General features: G+C 41.6%; 1 protein-coding gene across 19 annotated transcripts in view; it reads left to right on the top strand.

Moving 5' to 3' along the window:
• Positions 1-17913, top strand: part of MAGI1 (membrane associated guanylate kinase, WW and PDZ domain containing 1) — a 592032-nt gene that overhangs the window by 457495 nt on the left and 116624 nt on the right. For all 19 annotated transcript variants that reach the window (XM_019757194.2, XM_074313244.1, XM_019757188.2 and 16 more), the window contains exon 3: positions 14585-14704. In XM_019757194.2, the coding sequence (XP_019612753.2) occupies positions 14585-14704 (120 nt within the window). The remainder of the gene's footprint in view (positions 1-14584; positions 14705-17913) is intronic.

The following is a 17913-nucleotide window of genomic DNA, read 5'->3' as shown; positions in this document are numbered from 1 at the left end:
TCTGTCTTCACTCGTAAGACACTTTTTGAATGGTAGAGTTTTGGGTGCCAGTAAAGCTTTTTCAGGATGAATGTTGGTATTAAAAAAAAAAAAAAGACCAGAAAAAAGGAAAAAAGCAACTATTTAAAAATGGAATGAAATGCCCAGTTTTTAAACTCTTCACTAAGTAACCCTTCAGCACTGTGCTGAAATATAATCCTAGAAATGTTACTGTTCCCACTGTGTTTTCTTTTACACTGTGAAGGCAGTACTCAGTAAGGAAACACGTAAGTAGTACAGCACTGTATCTTTCATTGGTGTAGGCTTAATATACCCCATCACACAATATTCCCTTTTGTTTGCTTTGACATGCAGTATATATACTTGATGGGAGCCAAAATGAAATCTGTACAGTGCTGAGTATTTGGCTGTATGCTTGGGAAGGCTTCAAGAAGTTGTGTGCCTAAGTCAACTGAGAACCAGTGTGTTAAATCAACACACACTCCTTTTTTCCCTCTATTTGTCTGGAATTGCTCTTGTAATTGCATTGTCTTAGTACTCGATATGCATTGATTTCTGTCTTTATATACAGTCACATAGTATTTGTTGAATAAGCATGTGTCGCATCTGTTCAGTTAGAAGTTGATCATATGAAGAAGAGAATAATAACATGGAATTAGGGGACTTGAGGTCCTCAAGTTGAGACATTGTATTCCAACAAATAAAAGCATTTTCTCGTCGATAGATGCTAGTGCTTAATAACAAATGGTCAGCTAAAATTACGGTATGTACAGGAACGTGTTGACTTTGTGATTTCTCATCAAAAGATAATCCAAGGAGTTTTAGTTGGGAGTTGTGTACATATTTTGTGAAAAGCTTTGAAAAATGTTGAGGGTAGAAAATTTTGTGCAGGTAATGGGGAACAATGCCCCTCTTGGGAGCACTGAATTAGGCATTACTTACAAAAAAAACCTGTGTTTCATGTTAACAGTATAATAAATGATCAATAACCAGCTTCTTTTCCTTCTTTCACAACTGTTCCCCTTCAGAAGCAGAGTGTGTGGTGGTGGTGATGGTAATGACGCTCTGTTGTTACAGCCCATGTTTACTGAACTCACCTTCTGACGAGGCCAAGCATTGTATATGTGTTGCTGTTTTGTAATCCTCACGCAGCCTTATGAGGCAGGTATTATTATTACTATATTCCCATTTTAGAGATGAGTAATCAATGCCCCAAATATTTAGCTTGGCTGTGGTTGCACAGTTTGTAAATATCAGAGCTGGAATTTGAACTCACCAAGTCTGATTTTAGATTTTATAACAATATCTCTAGGCTGTCATTCTGGGAGAATTCCAGATCCCTGCAGTTTTTAGGAAGATGACATAGCGTGATCAGTAATTTCTGATCTCACACTTGTTCTTGGTTCATACATTGGGAGAACTAATGGGAGCAGATAATAAATTGTTGAAGAATGAATTATAGCAGGCACACATTGTTCATGGCAAATGTAGCAATTCTCCTAAAGTATCATTGCATACAGACTGTTTTCTATTTATCTCTGCGTCTCTGTGGTTTAATGTTATTTTAAGAAGTTTCATTGATATACAATGCACATTCCATAAAATTTACCCCTTTGTTAATAAACGTACAATTCCTTATTTTTATTATATTCCTAGAACTGTGCAACCATTGCAACAATCTAATTTTAGAACATACTCATAACCCCCAAAGAAACCATGTACCCATTTGCAGTCGCTCTTGATTTTTTTTTTTTAAGCTGAAGAAAGAAAGCTGCCAAATATTAGAAATATTCACCAATGGGTTTACAAAGTCACCAACTTTGTGGAAACTTGGTTTTCTTAATTAATTATAGCTTTTCACCAAAATAATCATGCCCTTTCACATGCTTTTGAAATTACCTGGTTGAAATCCTTGGAATTAGTTTGTTACATTTTATATAAACAATTGCTGTCATTAATTCAGAGAAAGTAAAAAGTGTTACCTGTTAATGGCAAAAGTCTGTATGATCTAACGGTGTTGATCATAGGTAGCCTTTACTAGAGGATGGGGCATTACAGATTTCCAGAATTCCTTTCTGCACAAAAATTCCTCAAGATAATCCTCAGAGATTGATTTTAGACAAGCATGTATCTAGTGTTGGAGATTCTTACCCTTTATTTCTTGAATGCTGAATGTTTGGAATCAATCAATGACAGCTTGAGAGTTTTCACTTTCCTGTTTTTAATGAATGCAGTGTTTCCATGAGTTTAGGTGTGCCAAAGTTCCCTCCCCCACATAAAAGAGGAAGAGTGGTTAATACTCAGGTTCAAGTCATTACTTGACTTTCCTGTTCAATGGATTCTGCCGTAATTTACCTCATCATTGTGGTTAAGAGGTAGTAAGATACAGTCCCTGAAAGTGTGGGTTTCAGATCAAGGAAGTCGTGGGGGAGGGACATTTCTCCCACAAGCCAACTCCATCGGTGCCCCTTTCTTCAATGAGGACAGGTGATGATTTATTCACCCTTAGGTGACAAGCTGTGTAGACTCAGCTGTCACCAGTTTGTTCCCCTATTCCAGTGTCATCTTTGTGTACAGGAGCTTTAAATACTATGTGGCAATAAAGTCCGGGGTTCAAATCCTAGCTCTGTCACTTACTAGCTGGTAATTTTTGGCAAGTCCCCTAATCTCTCTGCACGTTTTTTCATCTGTGAAGTGGGGATAATGTGCCTACTATACAGGGTTGTCGCAAGGATTAAATGAGATACAAGTATAAAGTATAAACGCTGGCCTAAATACAAATTTTTATTATAAATACAATTTTTAAATACCTTAAATTTGCCAAGGACTTTGTGTCATTGCACAGGAGCTGATTTGCTACCTCATAATGATTCTGTGATATCATCAGGGCAATGGTGACCCTTCCTGTTTCATAAGTAAGGACACTGAGTGCATAGAAAAGAACTGTTCAGGTCAGCGACATGCATTGAGGGGCAGAGCTGAAACTTGAAGCTGAATCTTCCTATACCCGTTTCTTCCTCTTGAGTTGCTGCCTTTGTTTATTTTGGGGAGCCATTTGCTCACCAAAGTCTTGCATAGGTAAACACCCTCTTCTTGTATCATCATGTGATTCATTCAGCAGTCATTGGGTGGATCTCCTTGAAAGGTAACATGTTCAAACTTCTAATAACAGAGGACGCCTGGTGTCCAAGAAAAGGACGTAGGGGCAATTTGAATGGTTCCTATTGAGCTGCCTTCAACTTGGTAGTTCCCTTGGGTCTGGCACTCACAACGTCTTCTTGCTCTTTATCCTAAGTCAGAGTTGTAGGGAGAAAAGCTAGAAGTAGGACCATGAAAACCAGATCAGATGCTTGCCATCTCTGGTAGGTAGGGCACGTTTCCAAATCATGAACACAGTGGAATACATGCCAGGTCCTTGCTTATTTCAAGCATTTTAGGTGTGATCCGTTAATGAGATTCCTGTGCCTCCATCGCACAGTTCCTACATGCACGATGGAACCCTAACAGGTCCTCGGATCCCAAGCACGCGAGTTGTAGGTGGCATGAAATAATGACCTTCACGCGCTGTTGAGCAACTTGGCAGTGTTCCATTCAAGACGTAATTACTGAGTATTCTGTGTTACAATCCAGGAAGGAAAGGTAAGGGTACTGCTTCAGACCTTTGTTACGATGTTTGGAGAGAGCCGATGCCCGATCAATCAAAGCGGTGATTCTTGAAAGGATCAATTTACATTGTGCTGTGCACTACTCGTGGTTCTCCAGAGAAACAGGACCAATAGGGGTGTGTGTGGAGAGAGAGAGGTTGATTGAGATCGGCTGATTATAGGAATTGGCTCACAGAGTTATGCAGACCTAGGAGTTGTACAGTCCGCCCTCTGCCTGTTGGAGAACCAGGAAAGCTGGCGGTGTAACTCAGTTTGAGTCCAAGGTCTAAGAACCAGGGGAGCTGATGGTATTAGTGCTGGTCTGAGACTGAAAACCCGAGAAGCAGCAGCCCTGCAGTCTGAGGGCAGGAAGGTGGATGTGTCAGCTCAAACAGAGAGGACATTCGCCCTTCTTCTGTCCCTTGTTCTGTTTAGGCCCCCAGTGCATTGGTGGCTGCACCCTCCCTAGTGAGGGCATTCTTTACTCCATCCCCTTCATGCTGATCTCTTCAGGAATCTCTCACAGACATACCCAGAAATCATGTTTTACCACGTGACCGGGCATCTTTTAACCCCGTCGTGTTGACACATGAAATTAACGTCATCCCCTGTGTGACCTTCCTTCCTCATGGGACCCCCTTGTGAAGTGAAGGAGTGAGTGGTGATTTGTAAATCACCATGTCTGGAGCATTAAAGAACACATCAACAGCCTCAAAACTTTGGTTCTGGTGCCCCTAGGATTAGGCTATTCTTTATTTCTCTTTATCTTAATCAGTCAAGTCTCTTTTAGTTGCTTTACCATTTATAATGAGGCATCAATTTTGAGTGGACACAGGCCCAATAGATTCAGAGCTCTTGGAACACAAGGACCTTACCCTCTCAGCTTTGTTCTGCTGGAAACACAGCAGAGGTGTGTGTGTATGTTGCTCCCTGAGCTGGTGTGTGTGTGTGTGTGTGTGTGTGTGTGTGTGTTGTTCCCTGCGTGTGTGTGTTGTTCCCTGCGTGCGTGCGTGTGTTGTTCCCTGCTTGTGTGTGCATGTGTGTTGCTCCCTGAGCCTGTGTGTGTGTGTTGTTCCCTGCGTGTGTGTGTTGTCCCCTGTGTGTGTGTGTGTTCCCTGTGTGCGTCTGTGTTGTTCCCTGCGCGTGTGTTGTTCCCTGCACATGTGTGTTGTTCCCTGCGTGCGTGCGTGTTGCTCCCTGCGTGCGTCTGTGTTGTTCCCTGAGCGTGTGGGTGTTGTTCCCTGCGCGCGTGTGTGTTGTTCCCTGCGCGTGTGTGTTGTTCCCTGCGTGCGTGTGTGTTGTTCCCTGCGCGTGTGTGTTGTTCCCTGCGCGTGTGCGTTGTTCCCTGCACATGTGTGTTGTTCCCTGTGTGCGTCTGTGTTGTTCCCTGCGCGTGTGTTGTTCCCTGCACATGTGTGTTGTTCCCTGCGTGCGTGCGTGTTGCTCCCTGCGTGCGTCTGTGTTGTTCCCTGCGCGTGTGTGTGTTGTTCCCTGCGCGTGTGTGTTGTTCCCTGCGCGTGTGCGTTGTTCCCTGCACATGTGTGTTGTTCCCTGTGTGCGTCTGTGTTGTTCCCTGCGCGTGTGTGTTGTTCCCTGCGCGTGTGCGTTGTTCCCTGAGCATGTGGGTGTTGTTCCCTGCGTGTGTGTGTTGTTCCCTGCACATGTGTGTTGTTCCCTGTGTGTGTGTGTGTTCCCTGCGCGTGCGTGTTGCTCCCTGCGCGTGTGCGTTGTTCCCTGCGTGCGTGCGTGTTGCTCCCTGACACACAGTTGGAGGCACAGTCATTCCTGTGACCGTTCTGAGTGGCAGCTGTCACGTCCGAGACCATCAGTGCTATGGGTTCTTATCCTTTCCGCTGTTTGGTTTTCTACCCCTGCCCCCCACATACACCAAGTATGAGCCCCATGTGTTTTCAGCACTTTCCGTGCTCCGTGACCACCTTGTCCAATTCTCTCAATACTGGAATTTTTTTTTACACGCTTTAACACACCCTTCCTTGTCTTATCTTTGGATCTTCTCACATTTAGATTCCTCTGAGAGGAGCACTCAGAACCTTCTCTAGCTTCTCCTTCATATCACTTATTGTTCATTAATGTGAATACTTGGTTTTATCCTCCCCACCAACTTTAAGCTCTCACAGGGTAGGGCCTGCACTTGACTTGCTGACCCCCATCACTTTACACAGTATGTGGCACATACATAGTAGGCACTTCAGAAATAATTGTTGGCAGAATAAAAGAGAACAAGCATGCATTAGAAAGTGGTAACTAGAAGGGTAGTTCTAAAGACTTTTCCTCTTGCCAAGCATCGGGCTCCTGTCATCTGTGAATTACTTAGCAATTCCCAGGCACATAATAAGTGCTCAATAAATAGTAGCTAGTAATAATATTGTTCTGTATCCTTAATGAGATACTTTCAACAGTCATGTATTATGTCCTAGCCTTGTGTTTTTTCTGTCTTTAGCTCTTCTTAACCTTTCCTTTAATGCTTTCTGGTTGATTCTGTTATGCCTCCCAGTTACAGAAAATCAGTTTCAATCCACTTTTCCAGGGAATGTAGATTTGAAAGGACAGAAGCAAGTAGCCACGTGGACTTGTATTAAACATAGGCACGTTCTCGTAGGAGAGAAGATCTGTTGGTCTTCCATTCTCAGTTCTCTGTAGATACTGCATGTTAACTAGCAGTATTAGTGATACAAAAGCTTCACTGAAAGTTAGTGGTTTTTATTCAAAAAGAACAGGAAAATAATACACAGTGTAATTCTAGTGGCTCCACTTTTGGACGCCTGCTGCCTGTGTTTCAGGCACCATAGAAAAGTTACTAGTGTTTTGAGTCCATAAAATGCAGACGGCTGTGTTCAATAATGAGGATATTTTGTTTCCAAATCTCTGTTTTGGGAATAAGGACATTTGTATCCCTCCTTGTGTCTGATCAGGCTCCATATGAAAAAGGTATCTATTCATAGGAGAAAGTTTGCAATGGCCTGTGCTATGAGATTTGCATTTCTGGGGTGGTGAAAAGAGGGCAAGATCACTCATGAATCAGAGCCAACAACTCAGGGCTTTTCAGGGTGAAACCATAAAGATGGCTTAGCTGTAAGATATACGTTTCTTCCATTTTTATTTTGAAACAGAGAGGGTTGAAATAATACCTAGGCAGGTAAACTCCTAGCCAGAGTAAAGAAGCTTGCATTAACTGAGGGCCAGAATCCAAAGAATGATGCGGGTTTGACTTTGATGATATTTTGTATGAATACAAAGTAATATGTAATGTATCTAAGTCATAAGCATACAGGTTTTTCTCCGGGAGCCTATCATCTCCAAGAGTGTTGTTGAAATTCAATCCCAGTTTCCAAGCCAGCCAAAGCAGCCAGCCGAATATCAACCACTTGTTTGTTTCAGATGTACACTGTATGCTGGCCATTGTGATACGATCTCACACAGAACCTTGAGGTGAAGATATTTTTATTATTTTCATTAAAGCATTTCTAAATTTTTATTTATTTGTTCCATATTCACCTGTAGGTGAGGAAACTGAGACCTAGAGTGATTTAGCAACCTAAATTCTTTAGAGAGTAAAGTGATGGAATTGGACTTTGAAAGCAGGTTTTTTCAGCATCACGTGGAAGCCCTCACTCAGTGCTGACCTACCAAATGTCAGAGGCTTAGCTTGGGGGTCTCAGAACAACTTCAGGATGATGTGGTGAGTTTAGGCAGTGTTTCAGATGCTCCTTGAACATTTAATCCAATAGTGAGCAGCTGATTTTCTTTATAATTTTTAAAAATCCTTATAATTATGTTAAGGAGAAAGGCTCAATTTGGTACTTGAGAGGTATGCAATACCTTTCTAACGTTTGTCAATTTCTCTTTGTAATAAGATTGCAGGCCTCAGGCTCAGATTTTAGGCTCTAGATAAAATGAAATCGTTTTATTTTTAGTTACTATTTATGGCAGGGTGAAACTGATTTTTCATTTGAGGTAATGCGAAATGTTTTCTTTTAAAAAATTATAAGCAGTAAAATTCCCCCTTTGAGGTGTGCAGTTCTGTAGGTTTTGAGAAATACATAGTCCTTCAGCCTCCGCTGTAATAGGGATACAGAACAACTCATCCTCCTGATTCACCTGTAGTCAACTCCAACCCCACACCTGGAAATCACTGGTCTAGTCCCCATCCCTGCTATAAGGTTACCTTTTATAGGATGTCATTTGAATGGTCCCACACAGTATGTATGTAGCCTTTTCTTTCACTTAGCACAATGTGTTTGAGATTCCTCCACATTGTACACATCCGTGGTTTCACTGAGTGGTGTTTATCGCACGGACGTACCCCATTTATCCAGTCACCAATTGAAGGACTGTTGTGCGTAGGTTTCTGTGTAGAAAATAAGTTTGTACTTCTCTGGGATAAATATCTAGGAGTGTGGTTGTTGGGTCATTATGGTAAATATATATTTTTAACTTTTTACCAAACTACCAAATTATTTTCCCAGCAACTGTACCATTTTGTGTCTTGCCAACAACGTGTGTATGGGAGTTCCCGTTACCCCATATTTTTGCCAGCATTTGATGTTGTAAGGCTTTTTTTTTTAATTCTAATAGGTCTGTAGCAGTTAAGTATTTCCTTTGTACATGAATGTATTTTTTTTAAAAGCAGTTTGTCTTGAAAGGAAAATATTGAGTAAATACCGTTGCAGCTCCTGAGATACTGCAAAAATTGTGTGAGTGGCAGGTAACAGTGAATTTGGGGGGAAAACAACATGTTCTCTAACTAAGGAATGAGTATCATGAGGCTGTCCTGGATGTTGAACCAATTTCAAGTAATGCAAAGAATTGTTTCGTTATAGGAAGTGACGGTCTTTTCTTAACATGGCGACAATTGAGGTAACTAGAATTTTTGGTCTTGTTGGATTTTGATAAGCAGGGCCCAGATTAATTTAACATTGGGTGATATGATTGAGTGTTAGTAATTTAATCTTAGTGGGCTCGTGATTCCTCTATTAGCATTCTGGCCTTGAGACAGTTTGGACAGGTGTTTGCCTGGAAACCTGGTGCTGTTGGGACCCGTAGCAGGCAGAATGGCATATCAGTGTCTCACTTCTAGGATTTTCCTGCTGCCTCAACTTGGTATTTCAAGAGAATTTCTAGAATAAGAAGAGAAGTGAGTGAGCTCCGAATGGGGTTTCCTTTCTGTAGCCATGGCTTGTGGAGTTTGATGATAAGGAAGGTCCCTTTCTGATTTCCTCAGCAAGGGTCACTCAAGCCAGGTACTCTGAAAGCTGATGAACCATAAAATGTGTATAAGAAGCAAGCCACCACTCAAGCTTTAAGGGGCAAACCTTTGTGGGCATTGCTAATTCCTACTGAGATACTCAGAAGGGCAGAGCTGAAATTAATTTGTGATCTGGTTGGGGAAAGAAAGGGTTGATAATGTTCACTACTCTGGTGCAATTCCTGTAGGGATTTAAACATTTACAAAGGATTTTGTTTACGTGAGTTTGAGGTTTATAAAACAAAACCAGGCAGAAAAGCAGTACCACCTTCTCTCAACTTTCTTTGTAGTATGTTCCTATTAATAGATACTGGCAAGTGCACAGTGGTGCTGGCTGCTAGGAGATGGGAGAATTAGAACATACTGTTTGTTTGGTTCAGTTGGAGCCTGTATTCTTTCGCACCCTTGAGGCAATATCCAAGGACTATGCTAGAGTAGGATGCCCAAGATTCAAGTCTTTCAAGATTCCTTAAATAATTATTTCATCCAATTTATAAAATGCCAAAACAATTATTACATACATATTGGTACAATTCAGAGTGTGAGAGGAACTTAAATAAACAATCATTTCGTCTTTTCCCATTTCTGAACCTTCCTTCCCGAGGTTGCCACTGTGAAAGGTGTACTATTATTCCACGCTTTTTAACTTTTGTTTAACTCACAACACTTGCAGCATCATAAAAAGGGCAGCATTTGTATTTTTCAATAAAATGCAGTGGTATTTTGCATTTTATTCTATGAATTGTTTTATTACTCACCTGCATAGCACAGACATTCCTTCTGGTAACTGCGTGTACATCCAACCTTTATGTAGTGAAAAAAAAATTTCAGGGTGAAAATACCATATTTCATTCAATCATCCTGTATTCACGGGCACTCAGTTTTTTTTTGTTTTGGAGGGCAGCTTTTGTTTTGGTCTTGTTGTTTTTGTTTTGCTACAAGCCATGCTATCACAAATATCTATGGAGGCTTTTTCTAAAAGACCATAGCCCATAGGAACCAAATATAATTTTTAGTATGAAACAGAGTTAGACTTGATCATTTTTCAAAGCATGTGAGTTTTTTAAAAGAAAGGTTGTCCTGGGTCAGTACAGGGTGTCTGCTGTTTAGTGTAAGGATGTGTCTTGTTATTATTTTGAGAGCCCAAGTGCTTTGGAGGCATTGTGCAGACACAGTGCAATGTGGGCAAGCCACCCAAATAGAACATGGTTGAGAGCTGTACTGGCCAATCTGGTTGCTCCCAGCCACGTGTGATTATTTAAAGTTCTTAGAATTTAAAATTCAGCTCCTCAGTCATGCTAGCCACTTATCAATACCACAGGTGGCTCGCGGCTACCACGTTAGCACAGGTACAGAACACTTCCCTCATGGAGAAAGTTCTGTTGGACAGTGATGGTTTAGAAAGCAGGATGCTAAAGTCAGAATGTCTGCGTTCACATCAGCGCTGCCCAGTTTCCTCGTTACGTGGCCTTGGGCAGGTTACTTGACTCTGACTCTCGGCTTCTCATCCATAAGACGAGTAGCCGAGCCACCCTTACTTCTACATTTCTTGTGAAGATGAAATCCAACAGTCTCGATTAAGTGCTTGACACCCTGATATATAAGTACGCATCCAATAAATGGAAGTTACTATTCTTTTCCTAGTGTTTCATACCTCTTTTTGTTTCCTTTTTGAAAGTAGTGGGTGGGCACCGTGTTTATTCATTTAAAGCTAATAGCGACAAGATATTTTTGGCCCGATTTGCAGCTAGACAAGCCGAAGGCAGTGTTGCAGGCTGTAGAAAACCCCAGTTTATCAGCCTGGTGATTTTCTTTTTTTTTCCTTAATATAACATGCTGTCCCTGAGAAACATGATAGAATTTGTTTTACTTCTCTTCTGCCAGGAAGTAACCCTTCTGGCTTTGTTAGAAGCATGGTTTGTAATAATTGTACCCACCCCAGATGGCTCCTGAAAACCCTTTGAAATGCCATCTGCCAGGCGTGTGTCCAGCCGGCAGCCCGTCATTCTGCTTGGAAGCAAAGAGGAGGCGGAGCCCCTCCCAGCCCTGCTCTCCCTCACACCACTGAATGGAGCCCGGGCGCCCTGGCCCAGACCCAGGCCGAGCTGCTCAGAGGAGAACTGGGAGTAAACCTCCTGCCAGCCTGCAGAGTGGAGAGGTTTTGTCTGGATAATAAACCCTGAAGCTTTTGTGGGGGGAGACTTACCCACCCCCACTCCTTTCCCCTGCAGCTCGAAGGCCATCTTAAGCATATTTATTTTCATGGGAAGATGGTGTCTGCTGGTTTCATTTTTCCTCTCAAATGTTGCATTTTTTGAAGTTCATCATTATTTTTGAATCCTTTCAGGAAATTAAGACCCAGGGGTGATTGTTGTTGTCTTTAGAGTAAATCTGACAAATTGGTTCTGAAAACATGGTTGAAAGAAGTGGCAACGATAAGATGACTCCAGGGGGAGGAAAACAACATTGTCTGGTTTGGGAAGACTTTACAAACCTAGCAGATTCTTTGTTTGGTTTTGTTTATCCTCGTTTTGTGTGGGGATGGAGTGGGGGGATGGATTAAGTTCATGGAATTGGGTACGGAGGCCGGTTGCCACACAGAACGTCTTTGGGACAGATCTTTTAACAGCAAGTTTCAAAAAGATTCTTTTCTTGCCCTACCCTGACCTTTCCCAATATGATGTCAGCTGTTTGTGTTTTCCAAGCAGCTGGCTGAACAGTCTTTTCACTTGGCTCCAAGACGTCACAGCCTCGTCCTTTGCTCCTGCCCTGTGACTGCTGCCCTTGCTCTCCATGGAGGCGCCTCCTTCTCCCAGCTTCTACATATTACAGGGTTTTAGTGTTCAACCAAAGTTCTCGGCTTCTTTTTCTATACACGCTCTCCCTGGATTATCTTTCTGTCTCTTGCCTTTAAATACCAGGGGTTTACTAATCACTCCCAAGTTCATGTCCCAACCTTCACTCTGATCTTCAGATTGAATATATCCAACTGTCCACAGCCCTCTACACCTAGGTGTCTAAAAGGCATCTCAAACTTTACATGAACTCTTCCCTTTGTTTCCCTAAAAATCATATCTCCCATCTTCTCGATCTCTATAAATGGCACCACCCATTTGCCCAGCTCAAAAATTAGATGTCAGTCTTTATTCTTCTGATTTTCTTACACACTCCATCCACTCCATCAGCAAGTTCTATCTTTAAAATATAGATCTAGCAAGGCCCGATGAGATGACATACGTCTATCTTGTGTATTCATGTTACAGCTATTTACGATACTTATAATTCGTGATAGAAATCTGACTGCTTCTTACCACCTTCTTCCTACCCTTCCTGTCTGTGCCCTGATTTTCTCTCACCTGGACACTGTCATAGCTGCCTACTTGGTCTTCTTGCTTCTTCTGTTCTTGCCCACCTCCCGCTACTACTCTGCCCATAGCCTATTCTCTGTAAAGCCAAATGATCTTTTAAAAATGAATCATGGCCTCACCCTACTCCAAACCTTATAGTGGCTTCCCATCATCCTTAGAATAAAATCTCTAGTTTTTCTGTGGCCTACATAACCTGGCCTCTTGCTTTCAATTCTGACCTCTTTGCTATCGCTCCCTGCAATTTCTCTGACCTTTCTGCCCTTGCCCGACATGCCAAGCCTATTCCCACACCAGAGCTCTAGCACCTAACCCCTTCCTGGAATGCTTTTCCCATCACCTTTGCAGCGTTCTCAATTTAGATGGCACCTCCTTAGCCAGGCTTTTCCTAATCACCTATCTAAAATAACTTCCCAACTCTCCTCTCCACCTTCCTTCTTTTCTCCAGACACGTTTAAGCCTTTTAACCGACATTGTTCTGAGATACTTTGTAGCCCTTTAACCTCTGTTTCCTACAGAAGAATTATTTATACCTGAAATTAAATGCTGTATCTATTTACATACATGTTTATTTTCTGTCTTTCGGAGTAAATATAAATTCTGTTAGGGTTGCGGCTTTGTCTTATTCACCAGTATTACCCCAGTGCCTGGCATATATTGAGACCTCAGTAAATATTAAGTAAATGGAACATAAGGATCTATGCAATTATGAATATATAAATCATATGAACTATGAGATTCTATCACCTCATTTAATTCTAACAATAACACAAACTATAATATCTGCTAATGATTATTGAGCTGAGTCTTCTAAAAGGATTATTTCATGCAATATGCACAGCAAACCTACGTTGTAGGTACTATTGTGATCCCTATTTTGCAGATGAAGAAACTGAGAAATAAGAGAAGCTAAGGAACATGCCCAAGGCCACAAATTGTGGAATCAGACCACACACCCATCATTCCCACTCCAGACCCCTGCTCGTCAACAGTACATTATGCTCTTTATGTTTCTGGAGTGCCTACTGTGTGCCTGACACTGGAGATACAAATGTAAAAGCTGTGAGCTACCTCAAGGGACTTGTCATTGTCTTCCAGGGGTGCCAGAAATGGGAACAAATTAGAAAACAGTACAAGACTACACTTCTAGCTACAACACAAGCAGGCGGCTTTACCAGAAAGCCCTAGCACGCTCGGCATGATAAACAGACATTTGTGATATAACCAATCTAGGGACAATTTGCAACCATTTCACGCCCTCAAATTTCAGATATTACTTCTGGAAGCAACTGTAGGTAAGTGGATGTGGTCCCTCACACAGGGAAGTGAGCAGAGTCTGCACCGTGCTAGGAACATCGGAGCCAGTAGGTACGACCGTTGGCATTGCTTTCAGGTTCCTAGGAATAGGGGGAAATCCCTGCTTGCTATGTAAGAAAACATTGAACTTAAAGCACTATATAGAGGTGATGGTGCCTTTCAAAATCAGTCATGTCAATTATGTCCCCTAAATGGAACAGGAGTAGAAATCAAGCAATTTTTTTTTTTTTTTTGGTCTTTCATAATATGCAATCTAGGGTCCCAGTGTGCACTACGTAATTGTTTCTTGGTTTATTTTCTGAGTTCTATTTATTAGTCACTGAGAATAACCAGCTTAATTCAGGGGGAGTATTTTCTAGCAAATGCAGGGTCCTTTCTCTTCAGTCAGAACTTGAGGGTGGCCTCTTTTTACCCAACATATTAATTACATGGAGAGCAGCAACGTTGTTTAGTCCCTGGGAGATATCCATCCATAGATCCTGGGCAATCACATTTCTCTAGTGATGTGTTTATGCAGTGGGTGTCATTTTCTCCAAAAGGCTTGTTACACTGGAGCTCGCCGGATGTACTGAGGAACACAGAAATCGCAAGGCCTATGATAAAAATATAAACCCCTTAGGCTCTGAGCTTAAGGTGGATAACGTTTTAGTATTTACCAGAGTCCTCAAAGCTGCTGATTATGAATGTTTTCTATATAAAATCCCGTTCAGCTTTCTCATTCGGTGCATTTTTAAAAAGGTAAAACGCTCCCTGGGTTTCCTCGCTGTGCGTGGTTTTCCTTTTCCTCTTTAGAGTCCCAGGTAGTGGAGGGCGGAAGTGAGGATGCTATTCTGTTAGGAAGAGTTGCCTTTACCAGGTCCCTGTCCAGGCAGATCGGTCGCAGAGTCTCAGTGCTCCAGCTTACTGAACAGGTTATTTTAATTACACCTGGATTGGAGCTTCCTGTTTCAGCTGACTGATGGTGTCTTCTGCCTTTGTCTTGTCTGGTGCAGGCACAACCCGATCTCCGAGAGAAGGAGAAGTGCCCGGCGTGGACTATAACTTTCTGAGCGTCAAGGAGTTCTTAGACCTCGAGCGGAGCGGGACTCTTCTGGAAGTCGGCACCTATGAAGGTGAGATGATCAGGCAGCAGCGCGGGGGACGCCTCTCTGCTCAGCACTTCAGAGCATCCAGGGCTGTCCAGGCAGAAGTGCTGTGTGGACTAGTGAGGTCTCGACAACCACAGGGGCCTGCAGTTCACCTTAATATGAACGATAAGATCTGTGTGGAATAAGGCCTTCAGAGGCTCTGTGAACGGCGTTTTTGGGGTTTTTTCCCTCTAGGAGTTTTCTGATTTATTAGTTTAAATATGTGTGTATATGTGTTGTTTTTTAATATGTGCATGTATTGTATTAGAAGGTGACCTTATAGGTTCTATTGTTTTCATCTTAAAGGAATGGAATGTCATTTTTACCACCAATTGATTTTTAATGTACTTTGGAGTCCATAATACGTTTCCATGGCTCATGAAGCAAAATGTCTCAAAAATATTCAGTAAGTTCTCTCTTTCATGTACCCATGGTCCACCTGCCTAATTTCCAGTTCTTTTTTTCCCCTCCAATATTATAACCAGTGTTATTAGTTTCTGGTTACTGTTCTGATATTTCTTTATGTAAATACAAATGTACGCATGTGTGTACGTGTGTGTGTGTTTATGTGTTTACTTCTTCCCTGTTTCACACAAAGGTAGTATACAATATATGCTATTTGGTACCTTGCTCTTTTATTCAACAGTATGTCTTACAGGTTTTTGGAATTCAGTAATAGAGCACTTCGTGTTTTCTAAGTGGCTGTATCATCTTTTTGTGTGGGCATACCGTAATTTATTTAATTAGTTCCCTTTGGATAAATATTTTTCATATTTTAAAATACTACTACAATGAATAACATGGACATAAATAATTTCACACAGGTGAAAATATATCTATAGGATGAGATCCCACAATTGAGATTATAAGGTCAGCCAAATGTGGGGAAAACATTAAACTTTAATTTTCTGAAAACAATATTATTTGTTTGCTCTTTTGAGTGTTATTATTTGAGACAGAAGGCCATAATATGATACTGTTATTAACTAGGTCAGATTATTAACTTGGCCAAGTTATTATGGTATCTCTTATAAACTCTGAAAATTAGGATTTATTGGACAATGACGGGGCATTTTCAAGCTTAGACTTAAAAACAAAGGGTAAATGCAAAGTTGACTATTATTGTATTAGGGACATTATATCTTTGATGTGAGAATAGCCCCTGTTCCTGGCAGTGGGTGAGAGTTAACACTTTGTAAGCGGGCATTTTCCCACCAAATCGCGTCGTACCGCTGGGCTTTTTTGACATTTTCTCGCCAAAATTACACTTTCCGTAAAATATTCGTATCTTCAATATTTGATATTTTTCTATGAAACTTTCAGTGTTTTAGTTTAAAAAGAGGTCTCTATTTATTTACTTTGCAAAATTTTTGCTGGTTCCAACTAGAGGCGATATGACGAGTTTACTCGTTTCCCGCTTAATTGACCATGAATCTTCTGTGTGTTGATTCTGATTTGACATTCTTTGGAGGGGAAAAGGGAAGAGAATTATCTCTGTACCTACTTACTGTTCATTTCCACATTGTGAATATATGCTGGACTGTGTTTAGATGTTAATCAAACTTCTGATTGTGAACTCAGGAATATTTCTTTTGTGTGTTGCTAATTATCACTTTTCTTAGTTTCCTGGTGGTTGGGAGCCTGGGAGGGGATCTGACAATGCCTGAAGCAAGAATGGTTCATTGTAATAGGCCTAGGATTGAGGTGAGGGAAGGGAGGAGCACCGGCAGCTTCTTCAACGTGTAGTCTTATAGATGTGAATCCAGTTGAAAATTAAAAATTCAAGTGCCTGAGAACAGAGCAAATGTGAATCCTCTTTGGTTAGCAGAAAGCGAGTAGTCCTTATCTGAAATCACTTAGTATGCCCATCTGGGGAGCTTGAGTCCCCTAATAAAAAAAAAACAAAAAAACCCTCCATTTACACTTTTGGAGAGGTTAAGGGTAAGAGTGGCTGTGCAAAGCCAAAGAACATTGGGTTGAAAAGGAAAAGCATGCGGCTCAGACAGCAACTGGTCTGGGGAAAAAGGAAAATAAACTCATTTTTTTGAGGTGTTTATGTTACAAGTGATATATAGGTCGAATCTCTTTGTTTTCCCATTTAATTTTATTACTTTGACAGAGGTAGCTATTACCACCAATTTACAGATTGGGATGCGGAAGCCAAGCAGCACTTAGGAACTTTTTCAAGGTGGTACAGGTGGTTCTGGAATGCCCGAGCCAGGAACCAAACCCAGCCCAGTTTGACTTTCATACCTCACACTGTTTCCCGAAAACCCAGGAGGAATATCCTAAATGTAACCAAAATGTTGTAGAACTAACCCATTAGGTGCCTTAACCTTACTTCCTGCTATATAGCAACAGGGAAACATTTTTCAGAAAATGTCTGATCATCTTACATAAAACTGACTTTCTGTGAATGTTGCTTAGTTATTTTGGAGTTGAAATTTTCTTATGCCCGGGATTAATCCATTCCATTTTTTAAGGCGTTTGTGCAGTGTTTTTCAGTCTTTGACCTTTTAGCTGTATAATTTGCCTGCCATGTGAGATGGCTCATCATTTTTTGGAACTGACTGGAGTGTATTATGTTGACTCTTATAAGCTGAAAGCAAAGTGGGATTTTTATTAAATGCCAGATGCTGTGACAAGAATAGGGCTGGATAGATTTTCGGAGAGCTTCCTCGGTCTTTGTCTCCCCTGGACTAGCCCCTCAAGGGCGGCTGCTGTCTGTGGGACACTGAGGACCGTGCAGGCTGGGCTCCGTTCGGCACCACCTGAGTTTGAGTCTCAGCCGCTCTGCTGTGGAGCTGTGTGCCCTCCAGCAAGTTGCTTAATGCTCTCTGTCTCCATTTTCCCTTCGGTAAAATGAGGATAATAATAGTGCTTCCTCATAGGTGGGATTAAATGAGACAATAATTGGAAAGGGCTGAGCACACTGTCTGACACATATAAGCCCTCAATCAGCATTAGCTTATATTTACACACAGGGCCGGTCGGTCCACAGTTGCCACCTGAGTGGATTCCCTCCCCCTTCTATTAGTCAGTAAACCAGATTTGCCAGTAAAATATCTTATTTACATTCCAGGTATGTACTCATCCTCTATTTACCCTGCTCAAATTCTTTTTCTCTCAGCTTGTCCTGCTTCTGGAGAGGAAAAGTATGCCACCACAACACAAAACACTCTCTACAGCTAGGC

The sequence above is a fragment of the Rhinolophus sinicus genome, linkage group LG10 (genome assembly GCF_036562045.2).
Source record: "Rhinolophus sinicus isolate RSC01 linkage group LG10, ASM3656204v1, whole genome shotgun sequence".
Lineage (NCBI taxonomy): Eukaryota > Metazoa > Chordata > Mammalia > Chiroptera > Rhinolophidae > Rhinolophus > Rhinolophus sinicus.
This window is presented reverse-complemented; position numbering and strand designations above follow the sequence as displayed.